The sequence below is a fragment of the Alnus glutinosa genome, chromosome 2 (assembly GCF_958979055.1).
Source record: "Alnus glutinosa chromosome 2, dhAlnGlut1.1, whole genome shotgun sequence".
Classification (NCBI taxonomy): domain Eukaryota; kingdom Viridiplantae; phylum Streptophyta; class Magnoliopsida; order Fagales; family Betulaceae; genus Alnus; species Alnus glutinosa.
In genome coordinates this window covers 15,957,312-15,982,866 of record NC_084887.1, presented here as the reverse complement: position 1 = coordinate 15,982,866, position 25,555 = coordinate 15,957,312, and the positions used below count along the sequence as shown (strand labels likewise).

At 39.5% G+C, this 25,555-nt stretch overlaps 1 protein-coding gene across 4 annotated transcripts in view; it reads right to left on the bottom strand.

Moving 5' to 3' along the window:
- Positions 1–11,853, bottom strand: part of LOC133859819 (pheophytinase, chloroplastic) — a 28,941-nt gene extending 17,088 nt beyond the window's left edge. Inside the window, exons 1-5 of one of the 4 annotated variants that reach the window (XR_009898805.1) lie at positions 11,401–11,851; positions 761–872; positions 565–658; positions 270–447; positions 76–145 (exon numbers count right to left, since the gene is read on the bottom strand). Coding sequence is in view for 3 of the 4 variants with exons in the window: in XM_062295363.1 (XP_062151347.1) it covers positions 76–145; positions 270–447; positions 565–658; positions 761–872; positions 11,401–11,741 (795 nt within the window). In the remaining variant the exon portion in view is untranslated. Of the gene's footprint in view, positions 1–75; positions 146–269; positions 448–564; positions 659–760; positions 873–1,154; positions 1,286–11,400 lie in introns of those variants that run through there. The other 3 variants (XM_062295363.1, XM_062295362.1, XM_062295364.1) reach the window with 3 other exon arrangements.
- Positions 11,854–25,555: the final 13,702 nt, after the last annotated feature.

Below are 25,555 nucleotides of genomic sequence, written 5' to 3'. Positions count from 1 at the left end.
GCACTTTTCATCCAAAATATTTATTTTCTAAAGGGAAGCGTAAATTAATGTCCAAGAGGAGAGAATATATAGTACCTGTACTAGTTCTTCATCCACAGACTCCTTATTTCCATATACAGACAATAAAATGCTCTTCAAGTTATCTCTGCATCAGGGGACGGGGGACGGGGACGGACATACATATATATATATATATATATGAGATATAGCATTTTTAGATTAATTCTTCTTGATTTTGCATTTCAAACTGTTAATTATACATAGGGTACCTCTTTCTGACACGCTCAAATATAGCTGAAGCAATTCCGCGTTGGCTCAACAAAAAGTCAAACAACCAAAGCAATGGTAATAATAGCTTGATTCTCCAATCATCAACAATTGCCTTATTGTTCATACCACCAGCACAATTTAGCAGTACAAGTCCTCGAACTAGGCTTCTACTAGATTCTGATTGAAGGAGAACACAAAACAGAAGAATTAAGGCAAGCCATAGATATCTGAAGGCCAACCGGGCGTAGTCATTATCTTTACAGAAAATTAGACAGCAACAAAACCATATCTTACCTGCGGCAGCAATTACACAAGCAAGACTCCCAACAGAGTTGCCTATCAGCACAGTTGGCTTCTGAACAATTTCATCCAAGAAGTCCAATATCAACTGTTTACAGTGAATTAGAGGTTAAGACAGTAAAGTTACACGTTGAAGGACTGATGACATACATAGGATAAAATCCAAGTTTTAGCTTCAGGATAAGCATACCTGTGCCCATGTTTCCATGGTATACGAAAAGCCTGCTGGTTTATCAGAAGCTCCAAAGCCAAGAAGGTCAATTGCATATACAGTGGAATTCTGGGCGAGCGTCCGAATATTCCTGAAGGAACATCAAAGTAGAGAAAAATAATTTGTCAAGTACCTCAGCAGTTTTACAGGACCGATCAACACCGTGAGCGGAGGACTTTTGAATAGAAATGCAAGAACCATTTTTCATCTAATAAGCATTGGATGACTACTTTGTGCTTAAAAAGTGTTGGGAGTGCAAAACATAGGGGAGTTCCTCAAGTGAAAACGCGATAATAATGTTGAGATACTATCTTTATATAAAAGCTTATCCCAAAAGCGTCTGAATTTTAATAAGGTTATATTAACTACTCACTTAGATGTTACTCTTTGACGTGGGATGTCGTTACATGAAAATACTCCAGCAAATTCCCTCTTAAATGTAAACATCTAGTCTACCACAAGGAACATACACTCCCTTAGTGGAAACCTTTGCCAAGCCCTTCACCACTAAGAGCTCATCCTATCATTGAAGTCACATGCTCTTATATTGTCAGTCTGCAGGAGTAAAACATTCAAGAACCTAAAGTATACCATATAGCTACTGTCCAATATTTGTCCTGTACAGCCACTGTTGAGTCTACTGTATAGTCGCTGTGTGCAACATTGGCCCCTTATGAGTAGTGTACTGCACCCACAAAATTGAAAATAAAGCAATAAAAGCAACAAAGCAAGATAGAGAAGTAATGCGGTTGTGAAAAAAATTGCCTACCTCAACAGGATAACAATCCAAGGCTTTTTCTTCTTTGCTAGATTTCAGAGAAAAACATTTATGGATACAGGTTTAGAACCTTCTCTTAGAGCAAAGCCTATAGTACAAAACCATGGCTTTCTTATTTTCTCTCCATTCTTTATACCCGTAAGAGAATTTTTTTTATATCTAGAATAAACTAGGCTTCACCCACTAGGGAAAACAAAACATTATTTTTATTTTTATCCTTTCACAACCTTTAAGTAGTTAGGAAAATACGTTGGGGGAATCGGAGGTATTGGACCCACCCAACTAACATATTGTTAGGCTTTTAGTGTGGCCAAATTCAGTGTAAAAAGATATTTTGATCTACGTTTTAACCCGCTTTCCTTGTGAAAGATCAGGGATCGCTCGTCTTTCTCCTGCGATGACAAAGTTTTCTGACTTTATATCAGAGCTAGGTCTCATGGAGCTTCCCCTCAGAGGAGGGTCGGTCACGTGCTCCAATGATTCCTCTTCGTCAAGGCTTGACGGGTTTCTTGTTTTTCCGGATTGGGAAGCTAAATATCCTGGGCAAGAAGAGGGTTCCTAGTTTGTGCTTTGACCACAATTTCCTATCCTCCTTGTCTGTGGCGGTGTCCAAGGGGGGGGGGGGAAAGACCTTTTAAGTTTGAGAACATGTGGCTGAAGGAAGAGAAGTTTATGGATAGGGTGAGGCTTTGGTGGGCATCTTATTACTTTCAAGGCTCTCGTAGCTTTGTTCTTGCTCAAAAATTGAAGGCCTGAAACGTTGATCTTAAACTGTGGAACGAACAGGTGTTTGGGAATGTGGATTCCCTTAAAAAAGCCCGCCTTGAAGAACTACGTGCTCTTGATAGGCTTCAGGAAGAGAGGGTTAGACTCTGAAGAGAAATTGAGGCAAAGTCTAATTGTCAGAGATCTGGAAAAAAATTATTCTTCAAAAAGAAATTAGTTGGTGAAAAAAATCAAGGGTTCTTTGGCTAAAAGAAGGTGACAAATGCACAAAGTTCTTTCATCGGATTACAAAATCGAACAGTTGATCCAACTCCGTAGAATCTTTGTCTGTAAACGGCTCAGTTTCTTCAGATCAACCAGCTATTAGAGACCATATTGTTCAATTCTATATGACCTTATTTTCAAAGCAATACAATTGGCAGCCAAGATTGGATGGCCGTGCTTTCAATTCCTTAGTAGCGGACGAAGCCTCTCGGTTAAAGCTTCCATTTGAGGAGAGGGAGGTCCTAGAGGTGGTGAAAGGTATGGATAGAGATAAGGCACTAGGTCTCGATGGCTTCCCCATGGCTTTCTTCTAAGACTGTTGGGATGTGATCAAGACTAGTATCATGGGGGTCTTTTCTGATTTTCATCTCATTGCAAATTTGTGAAAAGCCTCAATGTATCCTTCATTGCCTTAATCCCTAAGACTCCTAGGGCGATTGATCTCACGAACTTTTGTCCTATTAGTACTGTGAGTGGCATTTACAAGATATTGCTGAAGTTATTGCTAATAGAATGAGTCGTGTTATGGAGAAGATCATCTCAAAGCCTCAAAACGCTTTTGTTAAAGGTAGACAAATTTTGGACTCGATCCTCGTTGCCAGCGAATGTTTGGATAGCCGTATCAAGCCTGGTGTTCCTTGGTGCTTTGCAAGCTGGATATTACGAAGACCTTTGATCACATCAACTGGAAGTTCTTATTGTACATGTTGAGAAGGTGCAATTTTGGGGAGAAATGGGTCTCAAGGATAGCACACTACATTTCTTTTGTGCGCTTCTCCGTTTTGATTAATGGATCTTCGTCTGGTTTCTTCAGTAGTTCTTGTGGGCTGAGACAGGGTAATCCTCTATCTCCCCTTCTGTTTGTAGTGGTCATGGAGGCTTTGAGCAAAATGTTTTATGTTACTGTTAACAAGGGTCATCTCTTAGGCTTCTTTGTGAGATCTAGGCTCCCTATGGTCAATATCCCACACTTGTTCGCGGATGATACTTTAGTTTTTTGTGAGGTCAACCCTAGCCATCTTCGCTATTTGCATGTCCTCTTATTATGTTTTGAAGCTGTATCTGGCCTAAAGGTTAATCTGGCCAAATCAGTCTTGGTTCCTATGGGCAACGTTGATAATGTTGTTGAGTTGGCTAACATCTTGGGCTGCGGGACTTCGTCTCTACCCCTGAAGTATCTTGGTATGCCGCTAGGGGCGTGTTACAAGGCTAAGCCTATTTTGGATGGCATCGTGTTAAAGATGGAGTCTTAGTTGGGCAGTTGGAAAAGGTTGTATTTGTCTAAGGGTGGCAGGGTTACCCTTATCAAGAGCACTATTTCCAATCTACCTACGTTCTTCTTGTCTCTCTTCCCCATTCTTGTTAGTGTGACCAATCGAATTGAGAAGCTCTAATGAGACTTTTTATGGGAAGGGATAGGCGAAGAATTGAAATATCACTTGATTAGCTGGCCAACGTTTACCCTCCTAAGAGCATCTCCAGCAGATGCTCTAAAAGGCTCAAAATAGTCAAATTTTGACTATTTTGAGCCTATTTTTTCACTTTAGCAGATGCTCTACTTTAACTTCTTGTTTAGAAACATGAACAGTGAATAGGCACATCTGCCTATTCACTGTTCACATATCTACTATTTTTTTATTATTTTTTTTATCTCCCCTCTTTCTCTCACTCTCTCGCCTATCGGAGAAGACGAGACCAAGATCTACCTCCTATCTCGGCGACGAGACCCCCTCCTATCTAGGCGGTCTCCTCTCTTTGCGTCGACCCCGAGGTCCGTCCGACCGAGCCTCCCAAAGCTCCGACGCCAAACGAGGCCGTCCTTGACAACCCAAATGTCAACGCCGTCTACGTGCCCCTGCCCATCGGCCTCCACATACGCTGGGCCATTCTCGCCGCCCAGAAGAAGCAGCACCTGCTGCTCAAGAAGCCACCATCGATCGCACCGGTTCTAGGTCTTGGGTGTGGGTGGTTTGGTTGGGGATGGGGATGGGGACGGAAAAGGGAGAGAAAGAAAATAAAACAATAAAAAAATAAAAAAGATTAAAAAATAATATTTAAAGAAAATGAAGAATGGAATAGAGAATATTGTTTGAGTGTTTTTAAGAAAATGAGTAGTTAAAGTAGATATTGGTACTTTTTTAATAGCTATTTTAATCAAAACTGTTGGAGATGCTCTAACTCTAAGGAAGGGTTGGGGATCAGAAATTTGAGGGTGTTCAATCGCGCTCTGCTAGGTAAATGGTTGTGGCGTTATGGGTTTGAGAGAGATGCGTGGCGGAGAGTAGTGGTAGATTCTAAATACGACAGCTTATGGGGCGAGTGGTGCTCTCCTGAGCCGGCATGAATCTTTGGGGTGGGGGTGTGGAAGAACATCATAAAAGGTTGGGATTCTTTCTCAAGCTTCACTAGATTTGTTGTGGGGGATGGAACTAAGATCATCTTTTGGCATGACTTGTGGTGTGGGGGCACGACTCTTAAGGTGGCTTTTCCATCTTTATTTGATATTGCTCGTATGAATGATGCCTCTGTTGCAGATAATTTGGAGTTTTTGGGCGGTTCCAACCAGTGGAACGTGAGCTTTACTAGGGAGCTCACGATTGGGAGGTGGATATTTGTGCTTCCTTTTTCCAGGCATTGCATTTAGTTAAAGTGAGAGAGGTAGCGAAGACAAGATGTGGTAGGTCTTCTCCAAAAAAAATGTTTGTTCAAGGTCAAGTCCTTCTTTTACTCCTTGGCTTGCTCTGGAAGTAGTCGTTGTTTGGCGCACTCAGGATCCTTCAAGAGCTACCTTTTTTGCATAGTCCACAACTTTTGGGAAGACCCTTACTCTAGACAATCTTAGGAAGTAGTATATTATCATGATAAACAGAAGCTATATGTGCAAGAAGACTAGGGAGTCCATGGATCATCTTCTTATTCACTATGACGTGGCTTATGCTTTGTGGAGTACTCTCTTCAATCATTCTAGGATGTCTTGGGTTATGCCCAGACGGGTTATCGACTTCCTTGCTTATTGGTGGTCATCTGGAAGGCCAATGAGTGCTGCGGTGTGAAAAATGATGTCTATTTTCCTCTCTTTGTGCTTATGGACGGAAAGGAACAATAGGAGTTTTGAGGATTTGGAAAGTACCTTGGAGATTTTATCATCGTTTTACCTCATGTTGTACTTTTGGACTACAGCTTATATGCACCCTTTGTCATTTAGTTTTGATGACTTTCTTGCTCATTTTTTTCTTTCTAATTAAGTGTTTTCTTTGTATACTCCCAGTATATTAAGGGGCGCCTTACGCTTTTTAAATGAGATTGGTTTCTTACTTATCCAAAAAGAAAAAAAGAAATTCTGGACATGATAACTAGATTGGAGTCTTGGTTGGAAGCTGTTCGAACAAAGTACTTCAAAGCTTCAAAATTTCAACTTTTGAGGAGTTAATTCATAAGGGTGGTTGCGATTCATTCAAATGGAAGTCTTCAATGCATAAAATTAAGAATTCCAAGATCGTCTAATTGGATCAGGGTCGGACCGCATCCAAACGCCGCCAACGAGAAAACTGTGAAACGCTAGCTGACTCAACTTAAAAAGTCATATTTTATCCCATGGTTTAGGGAAGCAAGATACCTCTAGAACCTCTCTTTAGGTATTTTGCAATCTGGTTTCTGAGCTCAACAATGGTCATCTTTCTCTATTTATATGAGCTCACAAACACACAAAAATAGCCTTCAACATAGTGCAGTTTGTGCTTAGTTGCTTGGCTAATATTAGGGTTTCAATTTGCAAAACAGGAAGTTAGATCTTTCAATATGTCGAGGATTGGATCTAAGCGTTTGAGCTAAGTAAACTGATTATTGAAGTAGATACAAAAATATTTATGCACGAGATTGCAAATGAAAACTAGATACTTTTCTGAAGCATGAAACGACATTATTTTCTGACATGATTTGAGCCCTAATTATATTTCATTTGCATGATTTATTCCTAAACTCAAATTATGATTTGCTTATCAAGCATGTTTTAACAATGAAATATGATGGCAAGATTAGGAAATGCTAAAAGGTATGTAAATGTGATTTATGACTACCCTAGAGAGGAAGTCAATATGAGATTTATGGTTACCCAATGAGAGTGCCGGTATGAGTTACAATTATCCGAAAGGGGGATATGCATTATGCATTACTCGATGGCATGTTTTTCGCTATGAGTACAATTATCTTGTAATTAGGTGTCGGTATGCGTTACGGTTATTCGATGATCATGGGTATCCGATATGAGCTACGGCTACCTTGTAATGGGGCACCAGTACAACGGCAAAGCCGGTATGTTTATGGTACATCACGGTGGGGTACTGGTATGTTATGGATTACCTATATAGGAATCCGGTATGTTATGCTAATCTCCACTGTATGAGGATTAATGTACAGGTATATTAGGTGCCTTGTGTACCAGTATGTTATGGATCACCTGTAATAGGGTTTCAGTATGGTAAGATAACCTCCACCATATGAAAGAATATATGCGGGTATGATGATGTGATGTGATGTGGTTATGGTTATAATGTAAATAGAATGTGCAAAAACGTTATGTTTTATATTTGAATATTTTTATGCCTCAAAGTAAAATTATCATGAATCATACCCTGGTTTATAAAACAATCACTTGGCATTTCTGCATCCCAAATCTCGTCCCCCTTATCCCACACAACGATCTCCCCAGATGGACCAAAACCTACCAGCCACTTTTGAGATTGGAGCAAACTATTGAAAACCTCACCCAAAAGGGAGGGAGCCCCTTCCACCCCGTCTTCCTTTAGAACCAGAGTCGATGGCGACGCAATCCACACTTTAGGCAATAGATGAGGAGAAACTTGTACTGCAAGACTCAGTTTGAGAAAACCCCGCGGAAGGAAACTCCCCCTTGGAGTAGAATGCTTAATATCAGTCTTCACAAAAGCTGCCACTCCATCGGAATCTAGCACAGGAAGTGCCATAGCCACCGACACTACCTTGGCAAGAAGACCATCCCCCATCTTCGAGAGCTGCAATGGTTTATTTTCCACCGGGATCAAGGGATCCAAACCAACCCCTCCCCCACCTGCGCCAGCGTGGGCTGGACCATGGCCCGGACCGAAGCCTAAGAAAGAACTCCTCAAGACTGCACCTTCAGAACACTAATCGACGCCCCGACCTCCGCAAGGAGAGAAACGTCAAAATGAGCTACATTGCCTTTCTTCGATTTCCGGTAATATCTCTACACCTGCTCGGAATCCGACGGGTAGATTTGTGCCCCACACTCTGACATCACAGGACAAGAAGAGTGAAGCCAAGCATCCAAAGCAGCTGCCCCCTAAGAATAGGCACCGAAGGAATCAGACCCATCTACAGTGAAATATGACACCTGAGAAAACCCCTAAGTACCCGAGAAATGCTTGTCATCCAAAACCATCGAAGAAAGAGTAGCAGTAGCATCGAACATGAGGGACCCTACGCCTACAACTTAGGGCAACGGAGCAGACGCATGCTCATATGAATCTCAAACATAGCAGCCCAAAATTATCGGCGAAGTAGAAAAACCAGTTGTCAAAGCAAAGAATCCCAGAACTGTTGCTGGAGATGACCATCCCAACGAGAAACCCACATCTACCGGTGATGGAACGAAGAGCTCAACTGCCGAAGACGTCTAACCATCACCAGAAGAGCAACCGACAGTAGGAAACTTCTCCAAAATGGCCGTTGGAGAAGAAGCTACGTGCACAAAGGGAACCGAGACAAAATTTGAAGAACAACCCAAACCTACCGGCGCCGGAGAAGAGCCAATGGCGGCCTCTGAAGACATCGGGACTATCTTCGGACCAAGCCCAAACCCACTAAAATAGCATCGGATCCTTGAACCAGATCTAAACCCAGCTTAGTAGGCTTCACTTAGAGCACTAGTAGCAGATGCCCTATAAGTAGTTCTATTCCCTAAAATAAGGAAAATTTGAAAAAAAGTTGCAAAATACATGGCACAGCAGATTCTTCATTTTTCATGGACTTGCTTGGGAAGCTACAATGCTTCCCAATGTATTGGGAAGCACTGTAGCTTCCCAACATGTTATTATAATCCAAAAAAAAGACGGTCTCTCTCCTCTCTCCTCACACGATTCCCAATCGCCTCCTCCCTTCTTCTTCCTCCTCGCGCATCTCTCTCTCATGTTCTCTACTCTCTCATTCTCCGGTAGAACTATTGGAGAACAGCCAAAAACCAAACAAGTAAAAATCAAACAAAATTACTACAACCCAAACAAACAAACTCAGATCAGATATCCAAGACTCTTTCTTCTTCTTCCCTCCGCTTCTGTCTCTCTCTCTCTCTCCCTCTCAATGCTCTCTCCTCCCTCACGGATACTCGTGCGACTCCTCCCGCCACCACATGATGGCCCTAGACCTCTCTGGGTTCAATCTCTCAGGCGCACTTTCGCCGGATCTCAGCCACTTGCCGCCTTGCGCTTCCTCTCCAACCTCTTTGTCGCCGCCAACCAACTCTCCGGACCATCCCAGGCGAGCTCTTGTCCCTCTCTGTCCTTCGATTCTTCTATTTAATCTCTCGACGCTCCCTGAGCTTTGGATCGATTTGGGAGTTGGGCTGTGTGTGGGGGAAGAGAGATTAGGTGGAGAAGAGAGAGGGGGGTGAGTTGGGGGATCATTAAATGAGAAAATATGAGAGAGAACCTGAAGAGAAAAAAAAAAAGTCTCAGAGAGAAAAAGAAAGAAGAAGAAGAAGAGGAAAGTGGAATCTGAGAAAAAGAAAGAAGAAGAAGAAGAGTAAAGTGGAATCTGGAATATGAGCGGATGCTTCAGAATCTGCAATGAAATTAAAACGAAAAAAAAAAAAAAAAAAAAAAAAAAAAAAAAAAAAAAAGTAAAAGATAAAAAAATATTATTTTAATATATAGGAAAAGATAAAGGGAAGCTGCTGTGAGGTGTTTTTGTTTAGGGAAAAAAAAAATGGTTTGATTCCCTAAATTTTCCCTAAAGTAGGAAAAATGGTTGGGAATCTGCTGCTAGTGCTCTTACACATCACCCTCACAACAACTACACTCACACAAGACACATTGGGGTGGGGCCTATTGTGTGGGCCCCGCCCCAATGTGTTTTGTGTGAGTGTAGTTGTTGTGCACAAGAAATGTAAATATCATTTCCCTTCTTAAAATCGGGCCTAAAACCCACCCTTCTAGATCCAACCCTAGAACGCACCAGGCCCAGCCCAAAGCCACTTTTAAACACCTGGCCCAAGCCAAAACCACCCAATAGCCGCTTCAATACAAATGAGGACAGTAAGCCCAATCTCGCCCTAAGCCCGCAAGCCCAGCCTATCCACAATTCAAAAATCTTGAGAAGCTTCCTGAATGCGCCAGAATTCTCTTGCTCTGACACGTCAATCTCGCGCTCAACGTAACCCTCTGCAACCTTCTTCATGGTTTACCTCTTTGTGATGTTTATTTACTAAGTCGTGGACTTACGCAATTGGTACCCTTTTAACCTGTGTAACATATATTTGTTTCAGAGTTTAGCAGGTATTAAATCTAGTTGGAGCTTAGAGTCTTTGGTTAGGCTTGGGCTATGGAGTGAAAACCTTAAGACAATTTTATTGTATTTCAACATTTATGAATTCCATAGATGTATTTGGTGATAGTTAGTTGTTATTATCTTTTATGGAGTTTGGATTGTAATTTATTTAAGAGATGTTTGAGGTATTAAATTGTTGCTCAGATCATTTTTTTAGCATTCCGCTATTTATTTTACTATGATAGGTGTTTAGGGTAGTTTTCCTAGTTAATTACAAGTTAATTGGTTTGGAAAGTTCTTCCAATAACTCTCTAGGTTAATTATTCTTATTAATTAAATATGGGCGCGTTACAACGCCAGCCACCGGCACTACCACCTACCACCGTCAACCACCACAAAATCTGGTTAATTTCGGATTCTGTCGTCGCTTTCCATTGTCTTCGGCAACCACCGCCATTCACCGCCCACGTTAGTTGATCAGCCATCGTCTTCAACCAGTTCCCAGCCACCGCAACACGTTGATATTGAAATATTCTCTATTTAAGGGTTGATCGTAATCAAATCTTTTACTATATTTGTATTCACTCACTTCTCTATAAATAGGGACCTTCATATTGTAAGCAATCAAGTCAATGAGAGCACAATGTAGACCTTAGAACAATTCAAAGTGGTGAACGTAGGTGTCTAACACTGAACTACCCTTCCGCTTTGTTCTCCATATTTTCTATTCCCCACAAAATTCTATACGGGTCTTACACTTTAGAGTCCAAGAACTAAGAGATCAGGCTCTGATAGCATGCGCTAACATGGTAACATGGTATACTTAATTTAAGCCATAATTATGAGTACCACGAAACGGCCAATTATTTTTTGGTTTCATATTCTTATGAATATTGAACAAGCAATTCATGAATTAAAGTTACCAAAAACTTGAATAAATAATTAATAAATTAATGTTCAACACATATATTAAGAAAATAAACCATTCAATTATATTAATCGTACCAAACCCTGAGCATCATTTGGGTCTCTGCTCTTTACAACTGCGATAACTATATATATATATATATATATATATATATATATATATATATATATATATATATATATATATATATATATATATATTTATTTATTTATTTTTCGTTAATTGTGCGCAAGTTGTGTGGCGGAGGTGAATTAGATAGGGATGTGGATAAGTGGGCGATGCTAAATAACAGAAATATGTAATGTTGACCAGAAACAAAGATGAGATCGACGAAGATAACAATATGATAATATGATGGGTGAACTGGTACTGAAAAAGACTAACCTGCGCCAGTGTGGAATGGAAGCCCCAAATCCATGCACAAGAAGAAGAGGAGGATTGGAATTTGAATGAGAAACGAAGTAATTGATGGAATATTGGCCCTTCCATTGCCACTTCTCGCACTTCTCCTTTATCTCCGCCACCTCCAACTTCCCACCACCATCACCAGATGTGGTTGTGGTACAGCTGTTGGTGGTGGTGCTGAAACTATTACAATGACGATGACAATATTTGTGACCGTGGAAGACCCTGTCCAAGCCTCTCTCGTTTTTTGTTCTATGACGAAATTGCAAATGCACATGAGCAACTGAATGGGAAAGGGAAGCCGTTACTCCGACTACCATTCTTTCTTTCTTTCCTTGTCTAATTTCCTAATCACATTCCAAGAAGACGAGAATGAGATTTCTGAACAGATAAATAATAAATGAAAGCCCAAACCAAGCTCCACCAATGGGCCGACCCTCTATTTCCCTCGTTTTCACCTGTTTCAGTTGATGTAAAAAGAAAACAAGATAAATTTGGTTTAGAGTGTTAGGAACTCAGTGCATAAATGATATATCAGGCTCAAACATGCATTAACTTAAGCATGTTGATGGACACGTACGTATCATATGTGTATATATATATACCCCAAAATGATCACTCCAACAGACTTCATCAAACATTTAAAATTTTGCCAAAAATCACAACGTACATTTTGTTCATTTATTTTGAAAGCTTTTCAGGTTGAAAGGTTTACGGAAATGCATAGAAGAGGGTTGATTTTGATGTCGAGATTAATTGATGATCTATTCTAAAGATATTATGTTGAGGTTAAAGAATAGAATTATTTGAAAATCGGCAGTTGAATAAAAAGGTTAAAATGACAGTTTGAGAGATTGGTATTGAAACATAGAAGATAAAGGTGTTTTTGGTATTTTGATTTGAAATATATATATATATATATACGATTTTATAAGATATCGCGAATCATGGAGTGTTTGGATTTGCATTTTAAAAATCGGGAGTTCTAAAAACATGGAAAATATTGCGATTTCTAAAAGCAGATTAAGAGGTGCTTATTTTATAACATGGGATTTTAAACCAAAATCACGATTTCCAACTGTAAAAAAATTTACCAAGATTTCAAGCGGGGAAGCAAAAACACCCACCGAAAATATGTAAAAATCTTTGTTTTCTATTTACTCTCGTTCCTCTATCTGTCTCTCAACTCTCTCTCACTAGCGTTGGACAACACCTTACTGCACGTCTTCTACAAGCTAACATATTTCTTCTTCCTATGATCTAACGACTATTTTTCTCTTTAAAGGGATAACACTCATTTTCTTTGAATAAATGATTTTTCTTCTTCCGTAAGTTATGAATAAATAAAAGAACCTTTAAAACAAACGACAATGAGCTATCAACTATTGTCAGGGTTGTTTGTCAAGGAATAATACATTACAGTACTGTTCATGTACCTTTTTTTTTTCATTTTTTTATACTTTTCACTACTAATCAACATCAAAATATTCTTACTTTTTTCACTTTTTTATATTACATCAATAATTTTTTATTACTATTCAAATAAAAAAATTCACTACAATACAAAACTTTTTCACTTTTTTATACAAATTCTTTTTATTTTATATCACATCATCACTTTTTACTAATTTCAAAAACTAACAACCCACTACTCTGTTCTGTTCTGTTCTGTAATGTCACTTACCAAACAAGCCTGTCATTTCACGACGTCTACTTCTTCTGACATTTCACTTTTGTCATTTCACATGTGAAGATTGTGTATCTAGTTGTTGTATCTATTACTCTGATGTTGCACATTTTTTTTCTTTCAAACTTAGGCATATCGGGGCTATTATGCAAACCCCTTACTCTCCCTCAACATTTCTCTAAAAACCCCAAATTCAAAACATTCCAACTTTTTTATATCAAATTAATCATTTTTTATATTACATCATTACTTTTTAATAACCTTTTTCACTTTTCCTTACAAAAAATTCAAAACTTCTTATTACTTTATATCATATCAATCATTTCTTATTACTATTTAAAAATAAAATCACTATCAAAGGTTTATCAAACACACCCATCCTTCTACCAAGTGAGTGGTGATTTCAGTAGGATTTTATGGATTAGTTTTATATGACATTTTTTCTTTTTCTTTTTTTGATATTGCACTTAATCTATTTATTGTTTTTGGGATAGGTTTGGTTACTTTCGAATTCTTTCTGAAGGAGACCTCTCCCTTCAAACATAGAATCCTCTCTTGTTAATTACATTTTATTGCCTAACCCTATGCTTTCCTTTGCATTGCATTTTAAGGGAGGGATGGGATGATTTTCTTGTAAATCTCATCGTCTTGACAAATATTTGTTTGTTTCTTAGTGATCTAGGGATTAGGACACAGAGGAACGAGTCAATACAACAAATAGGATTGAGCAATAGTCATAGCGGCTATAGGTGGGATCGAACAAGACACTGTTAAGAATTAAGATTGTACAATACTTTACAATGCCGGCAAGAGGTCATATGTAACGACCCGCCTTTTACAAAAAGGCGTAAGTGAAAATTTTCATTTTGCACGTGACGTTACGACATCATCAGAGTTATAAAGTAGCAGCGAAATATAATTTTTACATAAAGACTTGGCAATTATAACACAATACATTGAGCTAACTGAAATCCCTCTAGACATTTTTTAAAAGTTCTTTAATTTCCTTTACACTAATTACAATGAAACACGTGTCATATATGACACGAAAGCATATATGGAAACTTACTACATACAAGTAAATCACTAAACATATTACATACAAATTAGTACAAACAATGATAATGTTAAAGCACCAACACCTAGCTACAATAGCATTAGATCTCTTAAGCTAGCAGTTAATCCAATCCATAATCTTCAGAACCTGCACAATCATCTATGATATGGTGGTTATTACCACAACCCCATAGTTCCATAAGTGAGCTAACTGTTATTCAACAATATCATGTATTATGAGTTATTTAAGGACAGAGATAACATAATGATGTGATGACAGTTTTATATACTAAGTGTTAAACAGTTCAATTTAATTATTTCACTCCACTCGTATTGAGTCGTCACTCAATTATCGGCTATCCTCGAGGCCGTCTCCCCTACATTAGAAAGACCACAAAGAATCCAATTGAGGTTTGGAAACGAACCACAATATAACAATAATAATTCTCAACACCTCATTGCTAATCAATGTCCCCTCTTATACTATGACTACTTCAAATAAGATAACAACAACATAACTAAGATAATGATAGCATAAGATAGTTACTAGTTGATAGATGAATACTCCTTGTTGAATTCTTGTGATACCACTCTACATTTAAACTTATCTTCATGTAACTTGCCTTGGCCTTGGTCTTTATCTCCTTTCTCACTTATCTCATTATCTTCGGCTACCCTTAAGCCTATCTACCGTTTGTTGGGATGAGTTATCCTTTGGCTCCTACATGGATTCCTATCACAGTTTGTTCTTGAGCACTTAGCGTGAGGCTATGTTAACCTTTTCGGGAGCAATTAGTCCCGGGAGGAGCAATCGGTCCCCCTTGAAAAACTTAGCTTCAACACTAAGTTATTGGTTTCGAGAGCAATCATTCCTATTAGTTTGTGATTGGCTGCATTCTGTTTAACAAAATCACTTTTATGTAATGTTGCCATTTTATTAGGGATGCCGTTTATATCAGAGTCTTTATTTTCAGAAATGTGCTTCAAGAAGTTCAAAGAAGATTCTGTGCAAATTCCAATTCAGAGAAGTCGGACCCCAAGCTTCCGTCAGGACGGCCCAGTCATGCATCCAGATGCCCATCAGTGTCCAGAAGTTTAGAACTGTTCAAGGCTACATCCGTCCGAACGTCTCAACAACGCAACACGCCTGACGCTCATTAGTGTTCAACAAGAAATCGAATTTCCTTCTCAAACACAGATATGGGAAGACAATTGCATCCAACCGAACGACAAGGCAACACGGTCCAGATGACAGTCCTTATTATGAAAATTACGGTGCAGTAGAAGTGCAACCGTCCGGCCTCTAAGGCAACATCGTCCGAACGCAACCCTATTATGGTATTGCGTGAAGCGTGTTATGGAAAGCCGGTTACACAGTTGACCGTCCGAACAATCTCAGCTTACGTCTAGACGCCGCCTAGAGAAATCAGAGATAGACTCAATTTTGGTCTTCTTAGCCTATGAATAGAGGCCTCTAGGCATGTACAATTTACAGAATTCGGTATTGAATTCTTCATACCTTAGAGAGTATATTTTAGGGAGAATTGGGTCTGGACGCATGCGGTTCTGCCGAGTGCTGATCCGGCAGTGGCCGTCCGGACTGGTAAGTTGCGCGTCTCTCCTGCCGCCGCACCCCTCCTTTTTCACTTACTTTTTGTGATTTTGCTTGGTTTTCTCAGGTTTTCTCACAAGTTCTCGCCCTCTTTTGTCTTTTTCTGCATTTTATATCCATTCCAAGTACTTTATTCTATCTTTTAGATTCTTTTCAGTTTATTTAAATTGTTAGAATTTTTAGACTCTTATGGAATATTTTGTTGAGATAAATCATGCATGGATTTGCTTTTATTTACTGTTGCTGAGGTTAGTTTAATTTTGTTTTGTTAGTTATTTGGACTATGTTTGGGATATTTATTGTATATGTAATTTTGGGAAGTCCATTTTACTGCCGTTATAATGCCGAAATTTTTTAGGGACTGATCAATTTTTTTTTTGGAATTATTTTTGGCAATATTTGTGGTTATTTTGTGCAGAACCATGTCTGCTGGCAGTTCTCAACACAGAGTTCGACAGAGGACAGAGTAAGGCATTGCTGCCTCCAGGGCCAGAATTGCAAATCGGCAAGCTATTCCAGAGAGGAATGTGGTTCGAGCTGGTGGCACCTCTAGATGTTATTGATGACATTATTCAGACTTGTCACTGGGGATACCTCTACAATTGTGCTTACATTGTGCTCCCCATACTGGTGAGAGAATTCTATAGGCATCTGGAGGTTGTACAGGATGAAGACAGTGGCATTGTCCTTCAGTCCACTGAAGAGCATGTATTTCAGATTGATCCACAAGTCATCAGCAGGATTCTTGGTGTACCGGTGCTTCATATTTCAGCTAGTCATTTTACTGAGGTTGTGGAGCCTCATACTTTGGAGCAGCTTAGGGAGTTCTTTCATGCTGTTCCACAGGGTGAGGAGCGAGCATAGATGAACATCAGAATCAATGCTTTTTCTCCCCTGCACCGCCTACTCGCGAAGATTGTTCAGCACAATCTATGGCCCATTGTTCGTAGAAGTAAGTTGATTCTAAAGAGGGCTCAATTTTTATATGATATTGTCATGAGGTTGCTGTTTTACCTATCCAAGCACATCCTCAACATTATGCTAGAGTCTAGAGATGAGCATACTACAGGGCTCTGTTTCGCATGTTTGGTCACAAAAATTATCCTTCAGTCTAGGATAGACATCTCTGGAGAGCCCAAGATGAAGATACATGATCCACTTGGCAAACAGACCCTGATGAAGTCAAATGCCTAGCTGAAACATGAAGACCAAGATGAAGCTCCTCAGCCTCCTCCTGTTCATGTTGAGCTGCCTACTGGAGCGTCCTCTTCTCAGACTGCTCCTCCACCTCCACAATATTATGCAGGTTTTGCTCAGATTCTAGCTACTCTAGAGTTTCTTCAAGGAGGTATGAGTTCTATGCAATGGGAGGTTCACTCTATCAACCTCCAAGTGGAGCAATGCCAGCTTGACATCCAGGAGTGTCTCAAGCACCTTCATCCCTCCCATGAAGACGAGTATCATCCATCCCTTGATGATGAGGATTGATTGTTGATTTCTTTTTGGTGTTTTATTCTTGAGACAATAATTATTGTTTTTCCTATTTTATTGTTTGTAAACTTTTATAACTCTACATTTTATTTACTCTGTTTACCTTTGTCCTACTAAGACATTAAGGGAGAGTAATTTTTAGCTAGTTTTTCTATACTCTTTTTTTACACTTTGTCCTTTTGAGACAAAAAAGGAAAGTATTTTTTGTCTTGGACCGGGAATGTATTTTTAAACATGTCAAGTGATTTTTGTCCCAGAATGGCCAAAGGGAGAGTTTGTTAGTTTATGATTGGCTACATTCTGTTTGACAAAATCATTTTTATGTAATGTTGCCATTTTATTAGGGATGTTGTTTATTTCAAAGTCTTTGTTTCAGAAATGTGCTTCAAGAAGTTCAAAGAAGATTCTGTGTAGATTCCAATTCAGAGAAGTTGGATCCCAAGCTTCCGTTCGGACAGCCTAGTCATGCGTCCGAACTCCCATCAATGTCTAGAAGTTTCAAACTGTTCAAGGTTGCATCCGTCCGGACGTCTCAACAACATGTTCGGACACTCATCAGTGTTCGACAAGAAATCGGATTTCCTTCTCACAACACAGATATGGGAAGACAGCTGCATCCGTCCGGACGACAAGGCAACACCATCCGGATGCCAGTCCTTATTATGGAAATTATGTGCAGCAGAAGTGCAACCATCTGGACGCTAGGGAAACAACGTCCGGACGCGGCCCTGTTATGGTATTGCATGAAGCACATTATGGAAAGCCGATTGCACAGTTGTCCGTCTAGACAGTCTCAACTTGCGTCTGGATGCCACCTAGAGAAATCAGAGACAAACTCAATTTAGGTCTTCTTAGCCTATAAATAGAGGTCTCTAGGCATGTACAATTTATAGAATTCGGTATTGATTCTTTGTAGCTTAGCGAGTATATTTTATGGAGAAATTGTGAAGATCCGCTAGCTCTCAAGCCATTGCCGTTGTGTGCTGTTGATGTGCTCATTATTGAAGTCTATCTTAAGAATGAGCCCTAAGGTAAAGGAATGCGTAGAACATCCCTTCAAGTAGGAGACTTTGATGGGAGGCGTTCACGTTGGGTTACGTGTTAGAGTACTAAATATGATCGCTGCATTGGGTATGTGAGTGTTACTGTCTATGTACTAGCTTTGTCTTCTGATAGTAGATTTTCTGAGTTTGGCTACCCCGGAGTGGTTTTTCACTTAATTGAGTTTCTACTTCGTTAACAAAATATTTGTGTTCTTTAAATTCCGCATTTACAATATTTTGTTACATATTGTGCACACACACAAGGCTATTTAGAAGTCATTTTTAACTTTTAATTCTGTAAAAAAAATACTGACTTCTAATTTAACCAAGTGTGTGTGTTTGTGTGAAAACAAATATCTTAAATGCGGAATTTAAATTAGACAAGATATTTGTTACGAAGTGAAAACTCTATGAAGAGAAAAACTACTCCGGGGCAGCCAAACCCAGAAAATTTACTATCCAAAAACAAAGCTAGTTACAAGACACTCGTACTCACATACCCTTAAGCAGTAGTCATACCTTTGACTCTTACACGAAGCCCATCGTGAACGCTTCCCAACCAGATCTTCCACCTGAAGGGGTTTTTGATGGATTCCTTGACCTTAGGGTCGACCCCTAAGATGGACTTCACATGAACGATTGAGCACACACCGGCAACAATTTGAAAGCTAGCAGATCTTCGATTCTCCCTAAACACCCTCTCAAAGCACTATGGAATTCACTATCGAATTCTATACAAAACACAAGCCTAGGGCCCTCTATTTATTTGCTTACAAGAAACCTAAAACTACTAAGATTCGGGCTCTCCGAACAGAAGTTAGCCATGTCCGGATGGTTTTTTGCGATATCCTTTCAGAAACGCGTAATTCTATCTTTATCAGGTTCACGTCCGGACGGCTTGACCGAGCGTCCGAACGGTCTTCGCTAAAATCCTTTCCGCGTTCGAACGGAACTCTGGAATATTCTGAAATACTGGACATCGTCCGGACGTGTTGCCACGTCGTCTGGACAGCTTGCAGAGACTCCCTAACAGTGTCGACTTCTGAAATCCAACTCCTTGTTGAATACTGATTGACCTAGAGTCCGGACGTCTTCAACGTAAGACTGCTGGACACTGAGGGGGGGTCCAGGCGTCTTCAAAGGATCATCCGGACGGTTGCACAAGAACCAGCTGTTTTGTCTTAGATTTTGCAAGGACTCTTCATGGAGATCTTCTAGAAGCTTGTGATCAGATACTTTCTTTGATTTGAACATTGTCTGAATACATGAAGATTCTGAATTGAAAACCAACCATCCTGTTAATTTACAACCATTACATAAAGTGTTTTTGTTTATCCAAAATGTAGCCAATTAAAATACTAACAACCTCCCCCTTTGGCCATTCTAGGACAAAAACACATGACAGATTTGGAAATACATTCCCGGTCTAAATACCAAAATAAACCAAAAATATTCCCCCTTGTTGTCCCACAATGACAAAGGGTAAACAGAGTATTAATTAAACCCATAAGTGTTTAACAAATCATCAGCACAAATTTAATATTGTTTACATACAATCAAACAACAAAAAAGGATTAGTCCTCATCATCAGGCTTGGGGTGATGGTACTGCAGGCACTCCCTGATGTCAATCTGACATTGTTCAACACGCTCTACAATAAGATTAACGTCACACTGGAGAGCTCCCATTGATAAAATCAGCTGAGTAAATGCAGCCTCTATATCAAAAGTAGGGGGCACAGCCTGGGATGATGATACAGCTGCTGGTGGGGCAACTGGTGGAGGTTGAGAAACACCACCTTGAGCCTCGTGCCACAACTGAGCATTAGACTTCATGAGAGTCTGTATGCCAAGGGGATATGAGATCCGTGAGTGGGGCTCAAAGTCTGAAATATCTGTCACGACCTGAAGATAGATTTGAGTGATCAAACACCCAAAAGACAAACTGGTGTTCTTCTCATCATGAACCTCGAGCATAGTGTGCAATATGTGCTTGCATAGGCAAAAAGGAGTCCGCATCACTATGGCATAAAGAAGGGTGGCCTTCTTAAGAGTAAGCTCACTCCGACGAGCTTGAGGCCAAAGGTTTATCCCAACCACCTTTGCTAAAAATCGGTGCATAGGAGCAAAAGCACTGATGTTGATCTGGGAGTGGGACTTGCCTTCTCTCTGTGGTTTCATCCCAAAGAAATCATGAAGAAAGTCAATGCTGGGTGTCTCATCACTAGCAGGGAAAGGAACACCTGAGACTGGGAGAACAGGGACCCCGATCACAGAACTGATAAGCTGGGGGTCAATCAGAATTGTCTGGCCTCTGGCCATAGTCTGCATGATCAGTTCTCGGTCATCGTCCTGAATAACGATCATGTGGCCATAAAATTCCCGTACCAGTCTGGGAAAAGCCAGGCAGGCACAGTTGTACAGATACTCCTAGTTGTTCTCCAGAAGCATCTGAGCAATGGGAAGCAGCACTGGATCTCTCTGATAGGACCTGTCGTGAGTGCATGTGGTGCAACCTGTCTGCAACTGACTCTTCAGTTCTCTGCCTGACTCGGGGAGGAAAGTCGTCTGAAGACATAATTCCTTGACTAAAAACAATCATAGAAACAAATCTATGAAAGTATTAATATCTGTTAGTCTAAAAAACATTTGGGCATCATAATGGCTGTAAAATGGACAATCCCAAAAATTACAACAGCAAGAAACACAACCCAAACAATATCAAGAACCAAATATGCAAAATCTCAACCCAAATAATAAAGAATTTTGAGCAATACTACATGATGAGTGCCAAATATTGTATATTTGGACCCCTTAATTCACATTTGTTAAACCTTTAGCTTTGTTATTTTTTAATGTTTTTGGTAAGTTTTTGTATTTTGGTATTTTACAGATCATGGAGAGAAAACAGTAGTTTTAAAGAGAAAAAATGCAAATTTTGGAAATCAAAATCGTATTGGATTAAATTTCAGGTTCTGCATAAGTAATAGTATTTTGACTATAACTTTCAGCTAAAGTATCGGATTGAAGTGAAATTAGTGGCGTTGGAAAGCTAATTCAAAATTCTACAAATCATTGTGAAATAAAATTTTCCTATTTCAAATGTCTGATACGTCATAAATGCCCTGCAATATAAGAGCGCGAATTTTCTTGTTCCTGGCGGCTGCAGACACTCCAAACCCTAGCATTCTTTTCTCTTATTAGGGTTTTGAGGGGTAGATGTGTCATTTTGAAAATATGGCCCTAAACCCTAGCATTCTTTTCTCCTATTAGGGTTTAGAAGGGTAGATGTGTCATTTTGTAAGAATTGGGGTTAACCTAATTTTCTGCTATAAATACCACATGCTATACACCACTTAGATCCCAACATTGTACATAGCAGCTGGGTTCTTTGGCTTTTATTCTTTGTAAGTTTTTTCTTTTTATGTTCTTAATAAAATTTAGCATTTTATTTTTATCCATGAGTAGCTAATTTTTCAACTAAGGTTGAGGATGAAACCTCACCTTTGAAGAGCAACAATATTTTCATGAGAGTTTATGCTATCCGATTTTATTGGATTTAATATTTTCAATGTTCTACTTTTTTTCAATTATTGAGATGATTTCTTAGATATCTATTGTGATTTCCGGATACATGTGATGATTTGAGATAGTCTTATTTAATTGATTGCTTGGATTTTTCATTTATCAAAACATTGGATATTCATTGTGTTTTGTTCTACGGATACATTTGATGATTTGGTTTAAACCGGATATCTTTTGTGATTTGTGTAAAGAACGGATTCATTGAATGATTTAATTAATTTTTGAACAATAGTAGAACATACATAGGATTTGTACGATGAGAACTTTGGATATGTATTAACAAACATGGGAATATGTTGCTGTGATTTGGTGGGTGTGGATTTTAAAACCTTAGTACATTTTCTTTTGTTTTATTTTATTTTTCCATTATTCACAAAATTTGGAACTAGGTTAAAATAGAATTAGTTTAAATAGAAATTAATTTTCGCAACACAATTCCCTGTGGATACGATCTCGCACTTGCACATACACTATATTGCAAACGATTCATGCGCTTGCGAGTATTAAAATTTGCACATCACTACATATTAAACTCAAAATAATAGAAACTCAAAAACAAACTATTTTAAGCATAAAAACTAAAAATAAATTAGTAAAAGAGTATAAAAACATACTTGGGGTGGAGATAAATTGCAAAGATGACACGTGCACTTGAGAAGTACGCATAAAAAGTACAGAAAAAATGAAACAAGACGACAAAAAGAACCAAAAGAGAGGAGAAAGTGATGTGCGGCCCAGGGAGAATGCGATTTAACCCTATAGGGTTCACCGTCCAGACGTAAGTTAAGTGACATCCGGACGTAGTGCCACGTAAGAGATCGCACAAACACGTTCGTTTAGATAGAAGAATGGACGTCCAAACGAATCAACCGTATCGTTCAGACAACCACAATCACCGTCCGGACATACAGGAGCACCATCCGGACGCTTCACACAAAAAATCTGAAAAAGAGAGGAAAAAGAGCAAAAAAAATATTTCTCAAGTAATTTCCAAAGCACGCATGTATATAACATTGATATCTCAGTTCAATTAGCATATCAACAATATCCCAAGACATAATTGAGAGTTAAGCACAAACATTTCCCTGCAGAAAGACATTTTTCAATAGAAGACTTAACTCAAGCAATGTGTGTGTGTGTGTGAAGGCTTTCTCAAAACGGTATAAATTTCACTGAAATGACCTAAATCACCTGAATTTTCTAGAGAAACGAGAAAATAAATGTTAGATCAGTCAAAAGTCAAACCTTATTTTACTAGGGCCTAGCCAACCTTATCTGATACACTCCCCCTAAGCTGCAGCACATTTTCTTTTACAAAGTCCTTTAGTGGCCGTCTATTTCCACAATGATTTGGTCACTAACTGTTTCTATAGGGACAATATCAAGAACAGATTTAGCAAGCAGTGGATCTTTTTATTTATCCATTTTTATTCGATTGAATGATTTTTATCACTTGGTACTGCAACCTAGAAAGAATGCCATAATTTATGGGTTCTAGGTTCAACTAGCAAGTTGGTCAATTTGATCATCTTAGCAAAAAAAAAAAATCTCTCTCAAAAAAAAAAAAAATCCAAAAGCTAAAAGTCAGAGGAAAGACAAAAATACCTTAGGGGAGCATTGGATAGTGCACATTTTTCATCACAAGAGAAAAGCAACTATCTAGTATGGATGCCACTGGGAAACTTCATAGATATAAAGGAAAAACTCGTAGTTATATAAAGGCAAAAGAATAAATGCATCAGAAACTGAGACATCAATTAAACATACATATGATATCTGGAAACTTATATAATGGAACAACAAAGCTCTACATCCTTTATCCCATCCCCCTTTTTTTTTAAAATAAAAAATAAACAACAAACATGCTTCACAATAAAAAGGATAGTATTGACCAAGCATGTAAGGTAGAAACAAACTTGACCTCAGGGAGAGAGGTTTGAGAGTAACAAGATAGAAAAGCAGCCGCTCGGCGTGCTTTTACTATCATCCCTATTTAACACCTGCAGAAATTCCTCAAGACAAACAAAAAGAAATATAGGGATAGAGACGATGGTTCCATAGCAACATGCAAAGTTTTTATAAGATGATAAAAAATATGCAAGTGTACCTATCCTGCTCTAGGATTTATGAACCAAAATCCTAGGCATGTGTGACCTTACCAACTAGGTATGTCTGCTCCCCCTCGAGGAGTGGGTGTCCTCATCTTTATCCTGTCCTTCATTCTTTAGTGGTAATGTTAGAAATCTTACCAGATCTTGGATGAAAGAACTAGCAGGAGAATTTCCTTCATAACAGATTTCGCTTTCTGCAGTCTTCTGTTTTCCCAAATACAGCTTTTTGGGAACCCAAGTCTTTTTTGCTTGAATAGGCTTCTACAGCTGCTGATGCCTTGGAGTATGATTTCTGGGCGGAGATCTATGCTGCCTGTATGGCATAGGTGGAGAACACTTAGGTCTGACATGACTGCTAACTCTACATTGGTGACACATGGGAGTTTTAGGATCCTGAAGCTTTAGCAATTCAACATGAAAATTGACTTCTAAATAAAAAGGCAAGTGTGTGCAATAGTGTACAACAAAAATTAACAATGCGGAAGATAAAAGACACAAAGATTTTTGTTGACGAAGTGGAAACTCAATTAAGAGAAAAACCACTTTGGGGCAGCTAAACCCAGGATATCCACTATTCAGAAGACAAAGCTAGATACAAAGCAGTAACACTCACATACCCCTGATGCAGTGGTCGTACCTTGCTCTCTAACGTGTAACCCAACACGAATGCTTCCCAACCAGGTCTCTTACCTGAAAGGGGTCTTCAATGGAATCCTTTACCTTAGGGCCAACCCCTAAGATAGACTTCAGTTGTAGCGCAGCAACAACACACTTGCAATGGCTTCAGAGGAAACTTAATCAGCTCAATGATCTCTCAAAATAACTTCTTTGAGCACTTGTGGAATTCAATACTGAACTCTTGCAGTTCTCAATGCCCAAGGGCCTCTATTTATAAGCTGAGGTACAGAATGGGCGACTGCAGTGATATATGCGGGTGCTGTCCAGACGGTGGACATGGGCCGTCCGGACGGACAACTGTGCCACAGAATTTTTCAAAAATTTTGCTGAGAAATCTTTCCTGTTTAAGAGCCGCGTCCGGATGGTGAGACAACGTCATCCGGACGGTCACACGTCCGCTGCAAGTAATTTTCATATAAGGCTTTCGCGCGTCCGAACCATGGGGGATGAGCATCCGGACGGCTAATCTTCAACACGCAATTTTCATATCTGCTATGCGCGAGTCCAGACCATGATAGGCAGTCTTCCGGACAGTTGAAGTCAAATCGGCAATTTCCTTAACTGATGAACGCGCGTCCGAACCAAGGCCGACTGTCGTCCGGACAGTGATATTTGAATAGCGATTCTTGCCATATGTATGAGCGCGTCCGGACGGGAATCCACGTCGTCCGGACGGTTGAAGCAATCTTCCCTTATTTTGAACTTGGAAAGAATCTAAGACTGATCGATCATAGAGAGGCGTCCGGACGGGTTGCTAAGACGTCCGGACAGATGCAAGCTGGAACAGTAGCTCCTCGAAACAGTGAAGGTCCAGACGAGAATGCACATCGTCCGGACAGATGATGCTTGGTCTGTCGAGCGTCCGGACGGTA